The sequence below is a fragment of the Garra rufa genome, chromosome 4, assembly GCF_049309525.1.
Source record: "Garra rufa chromosome 4, GarRuf1.0, whole genome shotgun sequence".
Classification (NCBI taxonomy): Eukaryota; Metazoa; Chordata; class Actinopteri; order Cypriniformes; family Cyprinidae; genus Garra; species Garra rufa.
Window position 1 is genome coordinate 21544052 of NC_133364.1, and position 23491 is coordinate 21567542.

At 37.6% G+C, this 23491-nt stretch overlaps 1 protein-coding gene across 3 annotated transcripts; it reads left to right on the plus strand.

Moving 5' to 3' along the window:
- On the plus strand, nucleotides 1-23216 carry ppp6r2a (protein phosphatase 6, regulatory subunit 2a). 3 transcript variants are annotated; one of them, XM_073838850.1, is made up of 24 exons: nucleotides 1-317; nucleotides 5075-5234; nucleotides 6911-7177; nucleotides 9123-9309; nucleotides 9424-9561; nucleotides 9897-9962; nucleotides 10077-10189; nucleotides 10270-10383; nucleotides 10494-10620; nucleotides 12445-12597; nucleotides 12735-12965; nucleotides 14213-14277; nucleotides 14444-14559; nucleotides 14663-14748; nucleotides 15996-16076; nucleotides 16178-16275; nucleotides 16444-16501; nucleotides 16604-16731; nucleotides 16809-16948; nucleotides 17028-17163; nucleotides 17286-17338; nucleotides 18543-18717; nucleotides 21128-21232; nucleotides 21320-23216. In XM_073838850.1, the coding sequence occupies exons 3-24, from the start codon at nucleotides 6951-6953 to the stop codon at nucleotides 21366-21368; spliced, it is 2646 nt and encodes an 881-aa protein (XP_073694951.1). In that variant the 5' UTR covers nucleotides 1-317; nucleotides 5075-5234; nucleotides 6911-6950; the 3' UTR covers nucleotides 21369-23216. The 3 variants fall into 3 exon arrangements, with proteins under 3 accessions (XP_073694951.1, XP_073694952.1, XP_073694953.1); XM_073838851.1 differs by having other exon boundaries at nucleotides 21131-21232; XM_073838852.1 differs by having other exon boundaries at nucleotides 10270-10377.
- Nucleotides 23217-23491: the final 275 nt, after the last annotated feature.

Consider the following 23491-nt stretch of genomic DNA (forward strand, 5'->3'; position numbering starts at 1 on the left):
TACAAACATATGAACGATTTTTATTTTCCGAACCCTCTTTCCCTTGCCTTGTGTGTGCGCGTCCGAGATAACTCTGCGTAGTGACTAAGAGCAGAATAATTGTCTAAAAATTAATTTATAAACAAAAGAGAGCAGAAAAACAACTTTAGTGAGGACGATGGCTCTCGCTCTGGGCAGATAGTTAAGAGGAAAACGGTCTCGTGGCAGCTGCGGGGTTTCACAGAGCGCGCGCGGGGCAGCAGCAGCGCCACCGCTGCACGAGCCAGACCAGCACTAACCGACAACCAGCAGCCCGTCTAAAGACACTCACAGCGGGGGTAAGCTTACATGTACAGCCTGTTTACATGCGCAGATAACACTACTGGGGCCGAGCATCTCTGCTTTACACCAAACCATATTTGTTTATAAATGTTTTGCTTAGAAAATATGTCGTTTTGTGTCTCTTCAGATGGAAAGAAACTTCTGTAAGAGAGACATTCAGCTGAAGTTAGCCAGACGAGCTAGCAAACAACACAAAAACATCCCGTTCTTTAGGGTTAAATGAAGCCAAACGCACTTCACATCTTTAGTAATCCATTTTCAGGTATAAACGAGTGTGTATTTGAGTGGTTTCGGTCGAGTTTGGGGTTGTTTTGAAAATACGGAAACCAGTTTTGACGCTAATATTAGCCGCTGATGCTAACGGCTGCTAGCGGGGCCCAGTTGTAAACATGCAAGCGCCGAGATTTTCTGCTGAAACTGTTATTGTGCGCTTAAAATCGCTATCCCATGTGTGATTTTAATAGTAGTACGTCTTCTTTACCCGCCCCGGCTTTATAAGGTGTGAAAAATGCTGTGGTATGTTATTGACGTCTGTTGTAAACATTTGATTCAAATCATGTTGTCATTAGCAGCCACAAGAGCTATTCAGAAGTTAGTTCATTCTCTCCAGCTATGTAACTAGTGAGTTGTAAAACTCGACGAATGCAATCTCTTTTGAAGTTTTGTAATGCAGGAACACCCCCTGTGGGGGTCCAGGGGTCAGGACGACTTGCTGGATCCACTTCCTAAGTAGGCAGCTTCTGGACAGTTGTGCAATCAGTGCCAGCTTATTTGACCTCAGCTGCTGTCAGAGATCTCATGCAACATCTCTGCTCATGTCTGGTGTGTGTGGCAGCTTATATTGTGTGTTCAAATGCTGCTGCTGTGGCCTGTTACTATTTTTGATGAATTGTAGAACAGAGACATTTGCTTTCCTGTGTAGAGTTCATTGGGGAATTCTCTGCTTGTTATTGTCGCACTACGCTGTGCACGTGCACAGAGTCATGTCCAGATAAATAAGGGAAACAAGCCCCCTTTTTTGGCCACTTTTTTCAAAAATGAAAGAAGGGCTTCAGCTTGAACAGCTGCAGATCAATGATAGATATTCTTTCCGGTATGCGTTCTGTGTGTCGTCTGTCATCAGATGAGTATGTAGTGCTCAAGGAAGCTGTTACCAGCTGCTGTTGTGAGTGTGCCATATGTGCACGAGATGTGGAGTCGGTGCACATTTCATTTAGGAAGAAAGTGCGTCAAGTGGCATATTCTATTTTAACTTCCTACAATTAGGTCTAAAGGTCAAAATTTCTGAGAAATTTTGCAGGCAATAAAGGTCCATCGTCTATAGTCAATAATGTAGTGATGTATGAAGCTTTTTCGTATAGCTTTGTGTTAGGTAGTGTGGTAAATCTTGAACTTGAACCTGAATCGTGAACTTGAACTTGAATCTGCGTATGGGGACTTTTTCATCCTCATGCAATTATTACTTTGACCCTGGACTACAAAACTAGTCATAAGGGTCATTTTTATACATCATCTGAAGCTGAATAAATAACCTTTTCATTGATGTGTGGTTTAAGATAGGACAATATTTGGCTCAGATGCAACTATTTGAAAATCTGGAATCTGAGGGTTCAAAAATAGCCTTTTAAGTCGTTCAAGTGAAGTTCTTAGCAATGCATATTACTAATCAAAAATTAAGTTTTGATATATTTACAGTTAGGAAATTTCCATTTCTTCATGGAAGAGTTAGAATATATTTAATATTCAAATGATTTTTGGCATTAAAGAAAAATCGGTAATTTTTACCCATACAATGTATTTTTGGCTATTGCAACAAAATACCCGTGCTACTTAAGACTGGTTTTGTGGTCCAGGGTTACAAATGTGACTGCACTGGAAGGAAATGTTTACCCAAAAATGAAAATTTGCTAAAAATGTACTCCCCTCAGGCCATCCAAGTTGTAGAAGAGTTGTTTCTTCGTGTTTCTTCACAGAGTTTGAGAAATTTCTTACATCATTTTAGGGCTGCAACGATTAATCGAACGATGTTGTGAGGCGCGTCTAGACAATGAAGCCGGTACTTTGATTAGTAGTAAATCTCCATCACGTGCGTTCAGCTGGAGCGGCAATTCAAACACCCCGCCGTAAATCACTGACAAGCCACGCCAAAAATCGAATGAAAATCGAATTCGATTTTCAGCGCGATTTGGCGTGGCTTGTCAGTGATTTACGGCGGGGTGTTTGAATTGCCGCTCCAGCTGAACGCACGTGATGGAGATTTACTACTAATCAAAGTACCGGCTTCATTGTCTAGACGCGCCTCACAACATCGTTCGATTAATCGTTGCAGCCCTACATCATTTGTTCACCAATAGATCTTTTGCAGTGGATGGGTGCCGTCAAACTGATTATAAAAAACAACAACACAATAAGTCCAATAGGGCTGGGCGATTTTTTCGATTAATACGGATTTACGTTTTAAGACAATTTAATTTTTTATTAAATCGAGGTATCGCGATTTTTTTATAAATATATATGTATTCAGAACGGAAAACAAATAACGCGTTCTGGTAAAATAATGCGAGTCACTAAGGGGACATGATTAGCTGCTTGCTAGCAAGTTAGCCTGTTACATTACAGTACATAGAATTTCACTTACCACATAAACAGAGTAGAGAGATGATTGAAGACAATGGCGAATTATTTGCATATCAGGGCTCTCGATTTTAAATCGTAAATCGGATTTTTTTGTGAAAAAATCGGGGATTTTATTTTTAGGCCATATCGCCCAGCCCTAAAGTCCAATCAATCAACTAACATCTGGTGAAGTGAAAAGCTGCATGTTTGTAAGAAACAAATCCACCATCAATGTGTTTTATCTTTAAACTGTCACTTTTGGCTAAAATGCGAGTCTGTAATCCATAACATGCTTCTTCCAGTGAAGAAATTCATCCCCTCTTGTCCTCTCACATCAAAATCCTGTGACTGTTCATTTGGAAACCATGATTATCTGTGCATTATTCTCGCCTGATTCAGACAAGATGGCTTTTTGACTGAAGTATGTTTAGCAAACTCTTATACTTTGGCTGGAAAAAATGGTTGTCAGTTTAAAAATTCTAAAAGATGGATTAGTTTATAACATTTTTGTTTATTAACATGCAGCTGGACTGGAGTCATCTGAATTACTTGTGGATTATTGTGATATTTTAATCAGCAGTTTGGAATCTCTTTCTGACGGTACCCATTCACTGCAGAGCATCCACTTGTGAGCAAGTGATGTAATGCTGCATTTCTCCAAATGTGTTCTGTCCAAGAAACAAACTCATCCACATCATGGATGGCCTGAAGCTAAGCACATTTTTTCACTTTTTGAACTTTTTTAATGGTTGAAGTCTGATCTCAAGACTCATATTTACCGTATTACAAGCAAAAGCTTAAAATAACTCTTGCATATCTGCTAGAGAGTAGGGCTGCAACGATTCGTCGACGTTGTCGACAAAAATCGATAATAGAAATAGTCGACAATGAATTTCATTGTCGATGTTGTCGCCAGACAACCGAGTGAGGCATCTTTCTGCCGAGAGTCGCACATACGCAGCTTCTATGCTGAGCGATAACATACAGAAATGGCGGCGTCCAACGCAGCAGCTGCGCGTACCAAAACACGCCCGTTTCACACATACTCCGTCTGCAGTGCGTTTTTTTTTCCCACACCCATGTTAACGGATTAGAACGTTCACAATGTACGGACTGCAAACGCGTTCTGTGTGAAAGCAAAACGAGTCTGTGCTTCTTCTGCACCGCATACGTAACGCACACGGACTGTAGACGCACTGCAGACTGAGTATGTATGAAACAGGAGTAAAGTTTGGGAGCATTTTAGCCTGCTACCGCGAATTAAAATATTACCTGCATGGTTTGTAAAGCAGTCCTTGCGCATCACGGCAGCACCTCTGTGATGCACGAACATTTAAAGAGAAAGCACGTCGGACAGTTGAATGAAACGGAGTTTGGCTGGCCTCGGTAAGATTTAAATAACATGGAAGCCAATACGTTTTGTTTTGGATATACATTTTTGTTTACTGTTTTATTGCTGCTGATGGTTTACAGGAAGAAAATGTTTACTTGATTTTAATTTATTTTTTCTTATAAAACAAATGTGCCTGTCCATTAAAAAAATTATAGAGTTTCTTAATTTATGCATTTATGTCTGTACTGACCGAGCACTGTGCCTAATTGGTTTTAGACAGGGCATTTTTATTTACTTTTAGTATGAATTGGCCTATCAGCAGCAAAATATGCATTTTTTATTGAAGTACCCCCTTCTTTCTTGTGTTTACTATAATTTTCCACATAATTAAAGCAATCTCATGCTAAATTTGAGAAAAATTGAATAATTATCCGATTAGTCGACTAATCGTTTCAATAGTCGGTGACTAGTCGACTATTAAAATAGTCGTTAGTTGCAGCCCTACTAGAGAGTCAGTATAGGGTTGATTTTGAGGAAGAGAGTGTTTATGTGCATTTGTTTACTGTTGACAAGGAAATGACATTTGTACAGACACTACATTTTCAGTTCATGAGAGCTTCCACAATTTTAGTCTTGCACAGTCTATTGTGTTTCATGGTTTCTAGACATGATTCAGTGTGTTTTTATACATTATTGATGTGTTATACCCACTTTGCATTATTTGTTACAATGGTTCAAAATGTTTCTCACAGCCTGCCTGCATTGTTTTTGAAGGGTTTGCATTTTCTCGTTTCTTTTCCCCAGTGTCAGTCCGTCTGAGGCGTGTATTCGAGGAAGGCCTGGTGGGAAGTGGACCTCATGCAGATTAATGCTAGGTCATTCTGTGCTGTCTGCATTCTGCCACTCAAATGCCTGTCTGCCTGTGGAGGAGGTGTAACTAAGGATTCACACGTTTCATCAGCTGGTAAAAATATATTTATTTAACAAATGCTATTAATGTTCTTGAGGAGTCTTTTACATAGGCTCACTAACAGATCTCTTTGAGCAAGCGAAGACTATCAGGCTGTGTGAAATGTATCGCCCAGGGTGTGATGCGTGGGTACCAGTCGTCTTGTGGGAAAGGTCTGCTTTGTTCATGACCAGAGTTGTTAGAAAATCTTCACAGCCCAGGTGATTTCAATCAGTGCTGAAAGAAGGAAAGTTGATCTTCATGTTCCAGTTGCTTCATGTTTTGTTTTGAGTGGGATGTGTTATTTGGATGCTTTAAAGGTCCATCAATTATTTCTGTCCCCTTCCTTGTTCTTCTGTTCTCCAGATTCTCTTTCATCTGTTAGTTCTGCTTTCCATCACTATTCTTCTCCCCCTCCCACTCACTCTATAGCTTTGTTCCAAAACCTATTAGACTGCTTACATAGACAGCTGCTTTTTAAGACAGCTTCCTAACTGTTATGGAACTTCGTAAGTGACTGATTTGGGACACTCTACATCGGTGGTCCTCAACCAGGGGCTTCAAGAAACTTCCAAGGGGCATTCAAGATCACTAAAAAGCATTTAAAAACAATTTTTTTTTTTTATATATACACAACCAGTCAAAATTTTTTGAACAGTAAGATTTATTTTAAAGAAGTCTCTTCTGCTCACCAAGCCTGCATTTGTTTGATCCAAAGTACAGCAAAACAGTTTTGAAATTTAAATATATTTTTACTATTCAAGATAAGTGTTTTCTATTTGAATGTATTTGAAAATGTAATTTATTCCTGTGATCGAATCTAAATTTTCAGCATCATTACTCTAGACTTCAGTGTCACATGATCCTGCAGAAATCATTCTAATATGCTGATTTGCTGTTTAAGAAAAATTGTATTATCAATATTTAAAACAGTTGAGTACTTTTTTTATTGAATAGAAAGATCAGCATTTATCTGAAATAATAAGCTTTTGTAACATCAAAAGCTTGGAGTCAGTATACTTTTTGGTTTAATATTTTGGAAAAAGAATTTTAGAAATGAATACTTTTATTTAGCAAGGATGCTTTAAATTGATTAGAAGTTATGATAAAGACATTTATAATGTTACAAAAGATTTCTATTTCAGATAAATGATGTTCTTCTGAACTTTCTATACATCAAAGGAACCTTAAAAAATTACTCTGCTGTTTTCAACATAATAATACTATTAAATGTTTTTTGAGCAGCAAATCAGAATATTAGAATGATTTCTAAAGTACCGTGTGACTGGAGGAATGCTAAAAATTCAGCTTTGAAATCACTGGAATAAATGAAATCTTAAAATATATTCAAATAGAAAACAGTAATTTTAAATAGTAAAAATATTTCAAAATTGTACTGTTTTTGCTGTACTTTGGATCAAATAAATGCAGGCTTAGTGAACAGAATAGACTTCTTTAAAAACATATAAAATCTTCAAAAATGTTCACTTCACTGGTAGTGTACATACTTTTAGAAATACTAGAAATAACCTACATCAGGTTATCTTTGAATCTTGTGTTGTACAACAGAAGACATTTGAATCAAAAAAAGGTTAGGCAATTCTGCATGCCTGCATTTTGTTCAATGCATTGACCACCTTGGATTCTTTTTGCAATAGATATTTTTTCTCACTGTCAAATCTTCTCTTTAGGCCTGGGCTTCCTGCTGCAGCAGCCGCCACCGCCACCATCATGTTCTGGAAGTTTGACCTGAACAATACCTCCCATATCGACCAGCTTCTGGATCGAGAGGGAGTGACTCTGAGAGAGTTGATGGAAGAGGAGGATGTCCTGCAGGAATGCAAAGCACAGAACCGCAAGCTCCTGCTCTTCCTCTCCAAGGATCACTGTATGCAGGAGCTGGTCACCCTTATCACGGAGGAGCCCCCTGCTGACCTGGAGGAGAAAACTCGCTTCAAGTAAGACAGAGACACAGCGTTGTACTTTATTTGTTAGTTTTGACCAACCAGATGATGCAACGTTGGCTCAGCCAGTTGCATGAATTTGGGACAGGGCTATATGAAATTTCATGGGCAAAATCCACCCACGAATTTACACAATGTGTAGTTTTGTGTGAGGGTGAAAAAGTCCATGCAGATTTTGCTTCTGCAGATTGTGCATCTGTTTGCTTGGTTTGAAACTGACTTTTTTTTTTTTTATTGACAACAAACAATGGACTGTTTTACATGTCAAAATTTCCCAAAATTTGCTAATGCGTCTGCACTTTAAAGGTGACATATCATAAAAACCTGACTTTTTCCATGTTTAAGTGCAATAATCGGGTCACCAGTGTATCTACCAACCCAGAAAATGTGATAAAGGACAACCCAGTAACTTTGTGCATGTTTCCACCCATGCTGTCATCATTTTTTTTCACAAGTGACAACGGTGTACCAGTTCTAATGCCATGGAAAAAGTTTGAGCAAAGCATGCTAACTGTTCATTCGTTGGCTGCACAGACAAGCACACTATTTAGAGTCCTAGCCTCAGAGGAGACAAGAGAGCTGTGGATTTATTGATTTATTTACTTTATATTATGCTGCTGCCACACAGATCTAATATAAACATGTGATTTCTTGTCCAGTTGTTTACCTTCACAGACAGTGAGTGTTTTTAACAAAAACTTTTTGATAGTTTAAGCGCAATAAGACATGAAATAGAACTTAGTTTAGTACTCACATGCCATGTGACAGCCGCTTTCTGTACGTGTGCTTCGAATGTGGGCGCTCAGAAAACCTTCTATTAGAAGTTTAAACTAATATGGTTTAAAACACAATTTCAGCATGATTGTTTTAGCAGAGTATCCGAGGTACGAGCTGTAAAGGCACAGTCCTATTCTGGAAAAGGGGGCAGGGAGCAGCAGCTCATTTGCATTTAAAGAAACATGCACAAAAACAGCATGTTTCTGCTTCCACTCAAAATAGGCATTTTCAGAATGATACAATAAATAATCTGTGGGGTATTTTGAGCTGAAACGTCACGACACATTCTGGGGACACCTGAGACTTCTATTACATATTGTAAAAGAGGGGCATAATAGGTCTCCTTTAAATGTTTATTCACTGCAAATAACCTGTAGCCTAGATGTAAATATAGCTGGCAGTAAAAGTATTCCAACTGGTACTAAGAATTGCTGAATTATGATGGTCGGACATATGTGTTTTTCACTGGTAGCCGTGCATGTCTGGAGCTCCTGGTTACCGGAGGGCTATAAAACTGACAGTGAGGATGTAGAAGTGCAGAGTTAAATTGATAAACGAAGGAAGAGGAACAGGAAAATAGAAATGATTGAGTTGAAAGGTGATGTGTAAACTCCTGCTACTTTTATGTTTTAAATCAGAGTTCCTTTGTTTGTAAGGGTTGTGCTGTTTAACAAAAGATTTGAAAAACTCATGTTCTGAAGGGTTGATGGGTTGAATCTATCAGTTTTAGCACTCTCTGCTGGGACCATATGGTTAGAGTGAGAGAAAGAGATTACAGTTCATTTAAAACTAATCATTTGGTTCTCTCTGTGTAGGAGGCAGAATCATTTGTCTTGAAATGAGCAAGCGGATTCACTCAAAATGTCTTTTCTCTCCAAGTATTGTGAAATGTTATTACATTGAGTGAAATATGTTCTTGGCAGCACTGATCCAGATTTTTTACATGGTGATATTTTTGTCAAATGCAGAATCCTACAATAGAATATAATGTATGGATGCAGAGTTTAGTGCCATTTAAGTGACAGCAGATGAGTAATACTACAGAGCAACTTTCAGTTACATTTGAAATGCCTTCATTGGACTCTCAGAAAGTGGCTTAGTTTATAATACTAAAGGCCAAGTATGTAATATAGACTTTTTTTGTTTTGTCTTGTTTATCTAGGTTTCCAAACATTGCCTGTGAGCTCCTGACCTCTGATGTGGCTCTTATCAACGATAAGCTGGGTGGAGACGAATCCCTTTTGGAGAAGCTCTACCACTTTCTGGAACAAGAGCCGCCCCTTAATCCCCTGCTGGCATCCTTCTTCAGCAAAACCATCGGCAACTTGATTGCACGTAAAACAGACCAGGTACGCACACCTGATCCACACAGCTTAGAATATGAATGCACAGCAAATGGCACAAAAGAAATATTATTTGCCTAATTTGCATAGTTAGTAAGTTGTCTGTCATTGCACACGCAGGTAATCTCTTTCCTAAGGAAAAAACACAACTTTATCAGTCTGGTGCTGAATCACATTGATGCCTCGGCCATGATGGACCTTTTGCTGCGCCTCATCAGCTGTGTAGAGCCTGCCCCCTTGAGGATGGAGGTCCTCAATGTAAGCACACTAATGTATAGGGCTCTTACAAACTATGTTCTGTTCAGCTATATCAATGTTCTGTGTGAATGTTCCCTTGTGTTGTTGACTCTACAAGTGAATTTGGAGGTTATATAATGGTTAATCTTGTTCAAAAGCATTTTACATTGATCTACCTCCAGGAGCCTGAGCCATTTGTAGAAAGCATGCCTTTAAGGAACGTTAATAAGTGATTCAGTTGCTTAAATTAGACATTGACCTGCATTTAGCCTGACTGTTGTCCTTAAAGCCCTGGCGGAATCCTCACTCATCATTACAGGGCTGTGATTCTAGTCTGTGAATGCATGTATTTGCAGTGGCTGAATGAGGAGAGACTCATCCAGAGACTCACAGAGCTCATGCACACAGGGAGAGATGAAGAGGTACAAAATACCACTCACTCTGCTGAACTTTTCACCCCCCAGCCCACATGATTTTAGTTATGGAAGTTTAAGAAGAGGACTGAGTGCATTCTTTTCCACTTTGTTGTTCTGCAGAGACAATCTAATGCATCCCAGACTCTTTGTGACATCATTCGACTTAGTCGAGACCAGGCCAATCAGCTGTCAGAGGTCACCGAACCAGACCCTTTACTCGCGGTCTTGGAGTCGTAAGTGCCCGATCATGTGACGTAGTGAACCATGTGTAAGAATTTACACACTCGGTAAACTAATGTTTATGTCTTTGTAGACAAGTGAATGTGTCGGAGCTTTTGAAGAACATGTTTGAAGGGGAAAGGACTGAAGCGTCTGTCGTCAATGGAACGCAAGTGCTTCTTACGTTACTGGAGTCACGAAGGTCAGGGTGAGTTTATTCATTACAGCCCTGAATTAATCCTTAAATAAATAGCCATGCTTGGATGTTTGCTGTTCTTTCACCTTTTTTAATCTCTTTTTTTCCTCTGATGTTGTTAGGCTGGAGGGTCTGATGGACCTGTATTCTCAGGGATGTGAAAGGTCTTACACTGTCAACAGCAGTATTTTACGTGCTATTGAGCCTCATCTAAAGGACTTCCAGCAGCTCCTACTGAACCCTCCTACGGTAACAGCATGCACACACACACACACACACACACACACACACACACACACACACTCACAGGCAACTAAACTCCATCTGGACGTAAATGTCATCTCAGGGCTTTTGAACCATTTGTTCCAATTTGTTTTTTTTGTTTTTTTTTGTGTTATGCTAAAGTTTGTTGCTCTGTTTCCAAACTTAAGCTGCCTTGCTGTGTGCATAACTAAAGTACAACCTCACAAGAATTAAGTTGAAGTGTTTTGAGAATAAAGTCAAAATTACAAGAATTCGTAGCAATTATGAGATTGAAGTAATAGTATTTTGAGAGTATATATTTTAGCATTCTGTTCATGCAAATGGCCCGGACTGGGAGTGCTGGGAGAAGTTCCAAAGTCTTTTAGTCTGTTAGTTTTGTAGCGAAATACAAACAATATGTCTATTACAATAATGTGTTTTTCACGCTCTTTAATATGATGTGATAGATTGCTGTGTTTGCCTCAGTTTAAGCGAGATGTGCATCTGTCATCTTTCCGATTACAATGAGACATTAGATTAATTAAATTAGGCTATACTTTTTTTTTCATTCTTTCTGATGTTCCTTCACATTTATATCTTGCGATAAACTTGAAATAAAGAGAAAAAACACATTTATAATTTGTATTTCATGATAAAACTGACATTTAAAAGCTAAGCTGTGTTATATTTTAAGCAACAAAACACAAAATGAATGCGATTACTGGTTGACTGGCTCTCTACAAATAATGAATGGAAGATTAAATATTATTTCCGATCATTTACTGTATTATACTGTGAATAAAACAGCTTGTGAATTGTCACTTGTATACCTCAGAAAAGACAATATAATTTATGTTAAAGAGTTGGAGTGCATTTCAACCCTTAGAACGTTTTAACATTGTTTTTAATTAAATACGTGTAAGGAACAAAAGATTGCACGCCACAGTGGTTTTTGTGGAGTAGGTGGTGGAATTTTCACAAAGAAAACAGTTTAAACTAATGTTTCATTGTAATCGAAATGTTGAATGATTTACATGAATACAGCAATCTGTCCCGCCACTTTAAAGAGCATCAAAAACACATTATTTCAAGACACGTTGTTTGTATTTTGCTTTAAAACTGACAGATTTTGAAAGCTGAGACTTTGTTTTATAATAAAAGTACTGAAAGCACAAAGCTTATTGCTATTATTGTGTGGCTGGCACACTACAAATAGGCCTAATGAATTCAATCAAAGAAATACTATTTCAAGCATACTTTTCCCTGCGAGTATATGAAATATGGTAGGATTTCTGCTAATCATTTCACATATAGACCTATTTAAATAAATTCCGGTGGCCTGGCACTGTCTGGCATGATTTAATTCTCGTAATTTCAACTTCATTCTCGAACAATTATTCTTTATTCTTGAAATTTCGACTTTATTCTCGTGATTTCAACTTAATTTGTGAATTATTTTGACTTTATTCTCAAAATTTTTTAATGTGGCACTAAAACTTACGGCACACCTAATATTTGAGAGCATAATTTTAAAGGATTAGTTCACCCAAAAATGAAAATTCTGTCAATTACTCACCCTCATTTCATCAAAAATATCTAAAAAAAAATCTGAGGTCTTACAGGTTCGGAATGACATGAAGGTGAGTTATTAATGACAGAATTTACATTTTTGGGTGAATTATCCCTTTAATGGTGCCATAAAGTGTGTCAGTCTTCATTGGCAGCACACAAAGTCTGGAAAAGAGCTTCTGTCTCAACTATCACTGTGCAATGCTGAGACTGACAGCCCTCTAACAATGTGTCAATCTCCTTCCACTTGCCGTGGAACAGAGAAGTGCAATACTCACTACAGTGGGCGTTCTGGAGCAGCCCCTGGGGAGCGCCCGCCTTCATGTGGCCAGGCTGGTGGCTTCTCTGCTGCAGACTTGCAACCTCAGCATCTGCCAAGAGATCTGCAGACTCAACACCATGGACCTGCTGTTGGTAAATCACTTACGCACACACATCGAATATCGCAGACTCGACACTATGAGCTGGCTGTGGGTGGGCGATCTTGTTTTTCATAATTTTTCTTTTGTCTGTCCTCCTCACTTCCTCTCTCCACCACTCTCTGCTTGCAGGATTTATTCTTTAAATACACCTGGAATAATTTCTTGCACTTGCAAGTGGAGCTGTGTGTGGCATCCATCCTGAACCACTCTGCCCACGCAGACCTCCAGAACCCAGGTTTGCAGAACCACGAGGAGAGACCAGCTACAGGCACAGGCAGCCAAGCGGAGGAGGGAACACCGGGCCAGAACACCACCTCAGACCCAGCAAACACGCCCATTCAAGATGCTCTTGTTGCCAATGTAGGTCATATGCTTTAGTTCATATCAATTTTCGATCATGACCGCTTCCTTTTGGCACCTATTTTCATATTGACTTACAGGAAACAGGGTAGTGGGCCTTTTTAGTGGTGCTCACGAATGCAAGCACCACTTTGACTACTTAACATATACAGTCAAACCAAAATTTATTCAGGCATCTCCAACATTTCTCAGTTATAGTTTAGAAAATTTTAATAAAATATGACAAGAACTAATAGTTAAACTGTCAGAATATATTCATCTTGATAATGTCAGACACCTTTGATAGAAAGGTATGTTTACAATCAACCAAAAATTCAGACAACTGTTAGTATGGCAATATTTAAACTACTATTAATGGACTTTGTTGACCAATTACCAAACAATACTTAATTTTCTTCAGTCTGTTTCTTTAGTAATTAAAGAAAAAACACTAAAGCAAAACATGGTCAGGTCAAAGTGTCTGAATAATTTTTGGTCCGAAATTTGTATCAGTTTTATTGGTAGTCCACTGTATGGAAATATTTTGAGTATAATATGTCACAGTTTACTTTATATTTCTATCCTCAATAATCATAAATGAACTATAGTGTCCTGCACCCACTAGTAAAACAAAAATTTTAAAATTATATCTGGTGTCTGAATAATTTTTGGTTTGACTGTACACTACTGTTCAAAAGTTTGGGGTCAATTTTTTTATAAGAAGTAAATATTTATATATTATTTAACTTTTTAATTATCAAAAAATCCTAGTGGTTTCCACAAAAAAACAGCAGTTATAATCATCAGTGTTTTTTAAACCAAATTAGCATTAAGCATCTTGTGACACTGAAGACAGTAGAGTAATGATGCTGAAAATTCAGCTTTGCCATTACAGGAATAAATTACAGTTTAAAAATATATATGAATAGTTTATGTTGCAACAGTATTTCACAACATTACTGTTTTTGCTGTATTTTTGAAACGCAGCCATGCTGAGCAAAAAAGACTTATTTCAAAAACACGAACAAAACTGACTTTGGTTTAGGGATTTGAACAAACCACTGAACACAAATATTGAAATTTGACCTGTGATTCATCCTTCACCATTTGTGCTCATGTGGTTTTCTGAGTGTAGAGGTGTGTCAGTGTTGTTTCCTTTTATATTTTTCTCTTTTTTTTTTTTTTTCTTTGGCTGTCCTTTTATCTACACCCTCTTGTGTTTCCTGTCGTTCATTATTCTAAATTTTTTGCTCTCTGCTTTTTCTCAGCTTTTCCAGCATTGCCGGCTGGTGCAAAGGATTCTGGATGCTTGGGAGGAAAATGACAAAATCCAGTAAGAGCCAAATCCACTATTTGCTGTCATTTATAAGCAGCTGGTCTCTTACATGTGCGATAGTCCCATGAAGTCCATCTTGATCTGCTCCATTGTGTCAGTATGTTTGTTGTCTGTCTTTGTTTCTGCTGTTGGCTGATTGTAGTTTCTCTACATTAATCTCCAGGGCTGAAGGAGGAAGGCGAAGGGGAAACATGGGTCACCTGACAAGAATTGCAAACACTGTGGTTCAAAACCTGGAGAAAGGGCTGGCTCACTCTCAGATTAATGACCTAATTAAAGGTTTGTTGTGCAGGAATATGTCAGGAGCCACAGAGTTTATGAAATGATGATGCTTGAGATAGCAGTGTGATTACTGAGACCATAATCACTTGCATATCCACAGAGCTGCCAGAGGACTGCAGAGGCCGCTGGGAGAGTTTTGTGGGTGAGACTCTGAGAGAGACCAACAGGAGAAACACAGTGGATTTGGTGAGGAAAGCGTTTACGCATTTCATTCCATTGGATAGATGAGTAATATTGGTTAAGACATTTAAATGTAGTCAATGTAATTATTGTGTCTTAAAGGAGAAGTTCACTTCTAGAACAAAAATTTACAGCTAGTTTACTTACTACCTTGTCATCCAAAATGTTCAAGTCTTTCTTTATCCGGTCATAAAGAAATTGTTTTTTGAGGAAAACATTTTTGGATTTCTCTGCATATAGTGGACTTCTATGGTGCCCGTGAGTTTGAACTTCCAAAATGCAGTTTAAATGCAGCTTCAAAGGGCTCTAAATGATCCCAGCCAAGGAAGAAGTGTCTTATTTAGTTAAACGATCTGATATTTTCTAAAAAAAAAAAAGATTACAATTGATATACTTGTTAACCTTAAATGCTTGTCTTGTCAAGCTCTGTGTCAACATTGTGTATTTTGGTTCAAGACAGTTAGGGTATGTTGAAAAACTCCCATCTGATTTTCTCCTCCAACTTCAAAATCATCCTACATCGCTGCAGAAGTACAGATCCAGTGTTTACAATGTGAACATACAAAGAAGATCAATCACCCTTTACAAAACAAGATAAAACTGCAATGTAGGATGATTTTGAAGTTGGAGGAGAAAATAAGATGGGAGTTTTTCGACTTACCCTAACTGTCTTGAACTGGAATAAACGGAGTACACACAGAGCTAGACAAAAAGAGCATTTGAGGTTAAAAAGTATATAAATTAAATTATATATATATAGCACTAATTTTTATTACATTTTAAAATATAATTTGTGACCCTGGACCACAAAACCAGTCTTAAGTAGCACGGGTATATTTGTAGCAATAGCCAAAAATACATTATATAGATCAAAATTATAGATTTTTCTTTTATGCCAAAAATCATTAGGATATTAAGTAAAGATCATGTTCCATGAAGATATTTTGTAAATTTCCTACCATAAATACATCAAAACTTATTTATAATTTTATATATATATATATATATATATATATATATATATATATTTATATATATATATATATTTTTTTTTTTAGTAAATAACCATTTGTTTCGCTAGATAAGACCCTTCTTCCTTGGCTGGGATCGTTTAGAGCCCTTTGAAGCTGTATATAAACTGCATTTTTGAAATTCAAACTCACAGGCACCAAAGAAGTCCACTATAACTAGTTATTAGGGTTAATTGAAAGCATTGATGCTGATTTCTGATTGGTTCTTATCCTGTTTTCCAGGTGAGCACCCATAACTTACACTCATCTAGTGAAGATGATGACATGGAGAGCCCCTTCCCCAATGATCTATCCATCCAACAAGTAAGAAGCAACAAATAAATAACCAGCATGAGTCTGCTTTAAGTTCCTTACAGCTGATTGAAGAACATTTTAAGCATGATTTCTCTTTTTCTTGCTTTCAGGCGTTCTCTGACTACCAGATTCAGCAGATGACCGCCAACTTTGTGGATCAGTTCGGTTTTAATGATGAGGAGTTCAGTGAACATGATGAAAATATCAAGTGAGTGCTAAAGATGTGTATATATAGTTAAATGTTTCTCAGATCCAGTGATAAGTGTTGCCATTTATATTCAAATGCTGCAGACGCATACACTAATGTACAGTGCTGATATGTTTTTGTGGTTAAGATTGTCAGTATGATCTCTGAGAGACTATTTCAATCTTGCAGTGCTGCGTTCGATCGAATTGCTGAAATTAACTTCAATATAGACGCAGATGATCATAGTGTAAGTGTCTGCCACTGAAAACACTGTCCATTATACAAATGATCACTTAGCTCTGCTGTATGTTTGTTTTGATGCTTCATTCGAATTGTTCTGCTCCTTTAGGCCAATGCTGCAGCTTTTGAGGCGTGTTGTAAAGAAAGAATCCAGCAGTTCGATGACTGTGAGGAAGAGGAGGATATTTGGGATGAAAAAGAAATAAACTATGCAACACAAATCAAATCCAGATCGAGGTACACCACATGGATGATATGCTTGAGGAAATACATTCTCCTGTTTCGCATTCACAATCTTGATTTATTCTTGTCAGGTTCGGGGTGTCTCTTTCTTCAGATAGTTCACCCAAGAGTGCTGTGAGGAATGGGGGCGGAGGCCGCGGGTCGGCCTCGGAGGAAGAGGATGTTGAGGAAGAAGCTAGTCCTCAACAGTCTGCAGCAGCTCAGACTCAAAGTGAGTGGTACAACATCACCCACAACTTTGAATCTTTCAGATGAATTTGCTCATTGAAGATTCGTTGTGTTGTGCACAGATCAAGGCTGGACGGCAAGTTTTGGTGAGACGGAGGTGAGCTCCACTAGCTCCTGGGGGGGCTCTCCTCAGCAGGGAGGTGAGGGTCCGCAGGACACAGGCTGGGCCTCCTTCACTGAGTTCCAGCCTTTCAGCAGGTAAAGAACACTCCGGTTACGACGCTATTTTGGAATGTTTGTTTAACTGAGGTAGTATTGGTTGGTGTTTGAATTATGGGGATACCTTTATCTGTGCTTATCCATTGGCTTTTACATTACAGCACAGAGTCCAGTCAGACTGAGGGACAACCTCAACAAGGCCAAGAGAAGAACTGTAAGTATGCCATGTTTGCGTCTGTCTAAATTTTAACTCTAATACGCAACGTGAGAAGTAGTCGACCACCGACACAGTTTTCACCAAGATTTCTGTTTTAATTTTACCTGATGAAATGTTTAAAGCGGAACTATCTTGGTGAATCACAATTATTCTTGATCTTTTGAGTACTATGAAAACATGCTGTATCTTTAAGAAATCAAGTTCCTATCCAAAAATATATTATTCTGAAGTTCTTGATATCAGAAACTCTAAAATCATTAACACATGACTACCTACATTTACATGGCATTAGTAGGGGTGGGCGATATGACCAAAAAATTATATCACGGTATGAATTATTTTATTTCAGGGTAACGATATAAAAAAAGTGAAGTTATTTTTGCTTTAAATAAGGTCTTTATGATATCTCAATTTTTTGATACCATAGAAATTTCATAGTTCTTGTCACCAGTGTCAAAACCACAAAAAATTAATATTAGCCTAAAAAAACCTCAAGCTCACTGAAGACAAGTAAATAGTCAGTGATTAAAAAGAATAAGAAACTAATTACAATACGACAAAAAACTACAGTAGACAAATAAACAGAAATGCTACATACATTGTGAAATGCTACAATATTACAAAAGTAATTTAGTCAAGAGCAGGAATATTAGACTGCTCTCACTTTAAGTGCTGCCCAGATACAGTTACATGTGTGTTTTCTTTCTCAGCTGTTTGCTTTCACTTAAGACCTAAATTACTGTTTTTATGTGGATAATTGCAAAGACAGGCATTTTGACACATACATCTGTGTGTATTTCAATGTTCAAGGCCTGTTAAGTGGCAAAAATAACTCTGTTCAATGCTCCATGAGCGCCATCTTCAACAGTCTGTCAGTGCGCGCATACAGTGAAACGAGTTATCTTTTGCTGCTGATTTTGTTTCAACAACTTAAAATCGCTTGTTTTTTTTAACCGAAATGCTTAAAAATGTGTGCAAACTACATTTCGTGACTACGTAGAACAGCAACATCACGTGAGCGCGTAACCGCTGTAAAATATCTACTGGTTGACAAATTTCTACTGTTTAATCATGTCTGCTTGTCTACTCTAAAACATTAACACATGACTGTCTACATTTACATGACAGTAGTATGGATGAGGTAGATACACTGAAAAAACTATTTGTTGTTTGGATCCTGAATGTGTCTTTTTCCCTGCAGTGGCTGGCAGTGGTTCGGCTACAGGAGAGTGGGAAGGAAGTCCTGGGCAAAAAGCTCCTCTGGTGGCCTCAGACAGCAGCTCGTCTGGAGGCTCAGACAGTGAAGAGGACCCTGGAGAAAATAAGACAGAGGGTTCCCCTAAAACACCTGCCAACCAGACAACAGCACCCTCGAGGTAAGAACACTTTGTGAAGAATTAGCAAGATTACAGTGTTTTAATGTAGTTTCAGAAACAAAAAGGATTCTCATGAATTCAAGAAGGGGATACATTTCCATTTTTGAACGATGACGGAAGACCGGTAGGATGATGATCGTTTAGTTATTCTCTCTAAACAAACCACTGAAAAGGGAGAAAATATGACAGACCAGACTGAAAGGTGAATCGCAATTCCACTACATTCACCCAAAATTAAAAATTTTGTCATTAATTACTCACCCTCTTGTCCGTTCCAAACCCACAAAACCTTTGTCCATCTTCGGAACACAAATTAAGATGTTTTTGATGAAATCCGAGAGCTGTTTGACCCTGCATAAACAGCAATGCAACTACTTCAGGGCCCAAAAAGGTATTAAAGGGATGGTTCGGAGTAGAATTGACTTCATTGCTATGCACTCCGAAGCCCATCTAAATACCCCATCCAAAGTTTTTTTTACCTTAGTCGAACATTTATGGAGATATTAGAGTTTTTCGAATTGCTTGTTACAGGAGTGAATGGTACATGTGATGTATCTCGTAAATTGCACCACTAAACGTGCAAGTAATCTTACCAAACTTGTACAGTAGTGTAAATAGGTTATGTACTCACAAAACGCTGCATCAGAACATTTGTAAGTCCACCATGAGTGTTTTAAAAACACGTTTTACCCGAGAACTACTAGTCTCAGAAACTACAAGTCGACGTCACTTCCCTGGTTTGAAAAAAGCACGTAAAAGTCCTCCTACTACATCTGTGTGCATGTCAACTTGTAGGAGGACTTTTACGTGCTTTTTTCAAACCAGGGAAGTGACGTCGACTTGTAGTTTCTGAGACTAGTAGTTCTCGGGTAAAACGTGTTTTTAAAACACTCATGGTGGACTTACAAATGTTCTGATGCAGCGTTTTGTGAGTACATAACCTATTTACACTACTGTACAAGTTTGGTAAGATTACTTGCACGTTTAGTGGTGCAATTTACGAGTTACATCACATGTACCATTCACTCCTGTAACAAGCAATTCGAAAAACTCTTAATATCTCCATAAATGTTTGACTAAGGAAAAAAAAAACTTCGGATGGGGTATTTACATGGGCTTCGGAGTGCATAGCAATGAAGTCAATTCTACTCCGAACCATCCCTTTAAGGGCTTTGTTGAAATAGTCCATGTGACAACAGTGGTTCAACCGTAATTTTATGAAGCTTAAAAAAATACTTTTTGTCCACAAAGAAAACAAAAATAACAACTTAATTCAGCAATTTCTTATCTTCTTGTCAGTCTTTGACGCACGAGTACTACAATGTATGCGTGTGCATTCCTTTGCTATTTTAACAATGTCCTTACCATTAGTGTTGCACACGAATGCGGGATCCAGTCATAAAAACGGAATTTGCTGTATAACACAGAATATCATGAATATCTTTTGGCTATTTAAATATAAATCCTGCATGTCCTTCGTTATCAACATAATCTCTATAACTGCTATGATAATCACTTCATGAGCGGTTTACTGTTACTTTTGAGAAAAAACAGCGTCATGACATATACAGACAGAAACAAAAAGGTCTTCACAGCAACCCTTCAAAATAAACGTTTGGGTTAATTTTGACAGAAATATTACTTAATGTAATGACAGTATTATTAAAATAACATTTAAGAAATATTTACCAGAAAATTGTAACTACACAACATTTTTTTCTGAAAAAAATGAAGAAATAAATAATATAAAAAATGTATTGTTTATAAAATCTAATTAATCTTTATAGTAATAAGACATCCTTTTGATTATTCAAATTTAAAGAAACTAGTAAAATGGAATCCATAAAGTCAGTGGAAAACAGAATCACAGAATTAAAAAAAATAAAAATAAAACTGAATTTGAGAAAAATGAAAAATAAATTTAATTAATTAGGCATGCTTTTTGATCAGTTTTTTATATGTAACCATTAAAATATATCTATAAAAATTAAAAGGGAAAAAAACAGAATCCAGAAAAATGAAAATAAAAAAAACAACATTTGGAAAAAATAAAACAAAATTTGGGAGAAAAGTAAAACAGATTTCATAGGGCCCTATTTATTTAACTTATATCTTTGTTTTTTTGTATTTGTCCTTTAGTTTTTTGCTTCCATCTATGTTCTTATGATTAATAACAAAGATAAAACTTTTCCTGTCCTATGTTTTTGTCATAGTATCGGTTTAGTAGTAGCATCGAGATATTTTAGTCAGGTATTGTATCGAAGTCAAAATCTTGGTATTGTATTGTTGGTATTTTGCTAATGTTAACTGCATCTTTTTAGAATGATTTTTACTCCACTTTTCCAAATGATTCAGTCAAGTTTTACAAGATTTAATGATGAACATTTGTGCTGCACTCTTCTTTTCTCAGCAGCGAGGTGCCTACTGAAGCTCTGGAGAAGCTCAGCATCACAGACAATAGTGAGTCTTCAGCGCCTACAGAAGAGTCGGATGCCACCACTGTGACAGAGACGAGGTAATAGTAAATGTGTATCAACCAGACATTAAACGATAGATTAAAAGCACCGTCCACCCTCTCTAACTCTCTTTTATTCCTCAACAGAGTCGAGGCACCTGCTTCAGCTGAGATCACGCCTAACGGACCGGTCTGAAGGCTCTGGACAGGAGTCCGACCCACTCTCCGCCTCTTCCATTCTGAACCCCCAAACCTCAATACCACTTTTGGTGTTTAAATAAAGAATGCTGCCATGTTATTGGTCCTGGATACTGCCAATCAGCCCATAATTGGAGGAGGAAGCCAGGGGCATGTAACACAAACCAGTAACCAGTACAGTGCTCAGAGGTGTTAGTCTTTTAATCCTTTCAACTTTGTATGAGATATGCACAGTTTTAAATGTAGCAGTGACCGTGTGATTACAGGATCTGTCAGGACTTCTTTTTTTCCTCCTCGGTTTGTGTCCCTTCCTTAATTTTTCTGGATTCGTTTTTTCCGCTCGCAGCCTTGGATGGTCGAAAACAGGGATGTGAAGGTCCTAATTGGAAAGCACAGGCTCATCCTTCACGGCATAACGTCTTGAACATCCTCATGCAAAATCGAAAGCCTCGTTGCCTGACAACAGCCTCTGCGACAATTTACTGTATGTTGAAGCACAACTGAAATGTTCTGTAATGCTTGACACATTTCTGCACAGGTCACCGCCCCGCCAAGATCACTTTTAAGATTTTTTTTAAACACATTATTATGGCCTAATCTCATTAAATCATGTATTTGAATGTTCTGAAGTGCTTTGGGGCGGAAATGAATGACTTGATACTCTGACTTGGTGTCCACGTTGGCACTTGTGCAGTAATGTTTAGCCATTTAATTTAAATTTGACTCATTCGGAAACTATACGTTAGTGGTGGGGGTGTGCCTCTTTGAATTTTTTGGACTTTTTCATTGCATGCAAAACATTATTTATCAAGCATATACAAGCAGCTGTTTTTTTCCGACAAAGCTCTAGCTAGTTAGTCAAGACCTTCTGATTGTATCGAATTACTTTTGTCAGTTTTTTTTCCTCCCCTCAAATCAACTAAACAGTTTCTACCTAATTTTCTAGTGCATTTTATGCTTAAGCTTTCCAAAAATTGAATCATGGGTTTAAAGCTTAAAGTAATCGTAATAACCTTTGCCTTAAGTTGCAAATCCTTCAGAATCCCTGTAACAGGACAGAAGGGTTTGCCTCAAAGCAAACAGGCTTTTTTGTCTGTTTTTAAATCTCAGCTGGTCTCAAAAGAACCGCCCCCACAATTTTATTTGCATCCCTGTCCAGCGCCAACACAGCACATGATTTTTCCCCACCAGAGGCTAAGAAAATTTACCCCATACCAATTACTCCATAGTATATTAACACGTATGAAATACTCCACAGGACAGTATTATGCATCATCAGTTTTTTTTTAAAAACAGAACTTATTATATGCTGTCAGAAAGACTTTTCAGACTTGTCTCAGAACCTTCCGGTAGCTCTCGATGGACATACCAAGATTCACCTCTTTTAATATTTCATCCTGAACATTATGTGATTATTATTTCTCTCTCCAGGAATTTTTTTTGGCTATCACATTTCACTTATCATATCTCTGCAAGCTTACTATGGTACCAAATCTGTTGGATTACAGGATTGGGATATTGCATTATTTATTTTGCACTTGTTGAGGTGTTAGTAAGGAGACCCGCTCTCCCATCATGCGTTGGAACACCGTGTATTTTTTTTCTTTCTTTCTCGCTCTTCGCCTCTGGAGTGTAAATCCTCCATTGACTCTGCTTCTTATATCTATGACATGTTCAAATAGGTTTGTTTCCGAAGCCAAAAGTATGTATTTGCCTTTTTTTTTCTTTTTCTTTTAACTGTTAAAAAAAATCTTATTTTTAACTTTAACCAATATTATTTTACATATTGTAGAGATTCTAATTTATGTGATCTTCAGCAACCAAAATATTGCTCTGTTCAATTCTGTTCCTGTGTCTGGACTGTTTCTGTACATTTACAGATAGAGGTTGAGAATTTGAAGCCTTGTATTCATTTATTGACCCAAGAGAAGTCTCAGTTACACAGCTATAGATACTTAACAGATGATGGTTGTATTACTCTCACAAGCTGCCAAACATTTATTTTTATTTTAATGTGACGGTTCCTGGTTCGATTCTATTACGACAGAAAATAATTTTGACTCGTTCCTCAAATTTGTACAAGCATAGGCATTAACTTAAGAGTTAAAGTTAACTTTAAAA

What these genes read in the sequence shown, in the direction of transcription:
- ppp6r2a (XM_073838850.1), top strand. Translation starts at nt 6,951, where the DNA reads ATGTTCTGGAAGTTTGACCTGAACAATACCTCCCATATCGACCAGCTT. An exon ending in GATTAATGACCTAATTAAAG is followed by an intron (nt 14,560 to 14,662) that starts GTTTGTTGTGCA and finishes GCATATCCACAG; the next exon opens with AGCTGCCAGAGGACTGCAGA. An exon ending in TAGACGCAGATGATCATAGT is followed by an intron (nt 16,502 to 16,603) that starts GTAAGTGTCTGC and finishes CTGCTCCTTTAG; the next exon opens with GCCAATGCTGCAGCTTTTGA.